This window comes from Cyprinodon variegatus, unplaced genomic scaffold (genome assembly GCF_000732505.1).
Source record: "Cyprinodon variegatus isolate N-32 unplaced genomic scaffold, C_variegatus-1.0 Scaffold1900, whole genome shotgun sequence".
Taxonomy (NCBI): domain Eukaryota; kingdom Metazoa; phylum Chordata; class Actinopteri; order Cyprinodontiformes; family Cyprinodontidae; genus Cyprinodon; species Cyprinodon variegatus.
Genome location: NW_015152353.1, coordinates 61,325 through 62,613, shown reverse-complemented (window position 1 = coordinate 62,613; position 1,289 = coordinate 61,325). Strand labels below are relative to the sequence as shown.

The window sequence follows — 1,289 nt, the reverse complement described above, 5'->3', positions numbered from 1 at the left end:
TTGCTGCGGTCTGCAGTCTGGACGTTAGATGTCGCTAAAAATTACACACTGTAGTTTTAACATAGACATAAACATTTTAGGTTGGTTAACAACAGGCAGTTAATGTCTGAATAGGAATAGGAAATTTCAATTGGATAATTGTAAATCGCTTTGTCTGTAAAATATAGATTTTTAACTCTTTTGCTGATCAGGCTAATTCATCTTTGTTTATTTAAATCAAATTTAAGTTCACTTAAATTATCATGATATATTGCTGATCTAAATAATTATTTAAAAAGATAAGCTGAACATTACTGAACTCAATGAGATTAGTGGATTTCTTTGGTCTCTGTTTTACTGTCTAAATGACATCAGGTTTTTTTTTTATCCATTGCCTAAAATCTTAGGAATATGATTACAGAGTTAGATACGTAATCTTGTACATGTTATTTGTGTTAATTAATTTGGGAATAACATTCATTTTTTCCCACAGTTACTCATTCACTGAAATATTTCTACACGGCATCATCTGGACTGAAGAACTTTCCAGAGTTTGTGGATGTTGGGTTGGTGGATGATCAGCCAGTCTCCTACTATGATAGTGTGATTAGAGAGAAGATCCCAAAGCAGGACTGGATGGCAGAGAATGAAGGTCCTGAGTACTGGAAGAGAGGTACTGAGAGATTAATTGGTACTGAGCAAACCTACAAAGCCAACATTGACATTGTTAAGCAGCGCTTCAACCAGACTGGAGGTGAGTTATGAACAATGTCACCATTTCTAGCAGAACAATAAAGCTGTGAACAGTTAGTTTATCTTTCCTTGTACACACACACACACACATCGTATGTCCCACTATCCTTATGAGGCCTCTCAATTGATTTTCATTCATTTCCATGGCCTAACCCTGACCTTAACTATTACCAACGTATACATTTCCAAACTCAATTCCACTCTTACTCCTAAACCTAACACCCATCCCAAAAATAACTTTTTTGTAAGTTCCTGTAAGATCCCACTACGTATATACCTGGGGGAACTGATCATACGCTGTCCCCACCAGGTAACAACTACATGGCAATATACACTCACCGGCCACTTTATTAGGTACACCTGTCCAACTGCTCGTTAACACTTAATTTCTAAGCAGCCAATCACATGGCGGCAACTCAGTGCATTTAGGCATGTAGACATGGTCAAGACAATCTCCTGCAGTTCAAACCGAGCATCATGCTGGGGAAGAAAGGTGATTTGAGTGACTTTGAACGTGGCATGATTCTTGGTGCCAGAAGGGCTGGTCTGAGTATTTC

The 1,289-nt window shown here is 38.0% G+C and overlaps 1 protein-coding gene across 1 annotated transcript in view; it reads left to right on the top strand.

Moving 5' to 3' along the window:
• The window catches only part of LOC107104820 (major histocompatibility complex class I-related gene protein-like), a 20,454-nt gene that overhangs the window by 7,049 nt on the left and 12,116 nt on the right, over window positions 1–1,289 (top strand). The window contains exon 2 of the mRNA XM_015404929.1: window positions 473–733. Coding sequence (XP_015260415.1) covers window positions 473–733 — 261 coding nt within the window. The remainder of the gene's footprint in view (window positions 1–472; window positions 734–1,289) is intronic.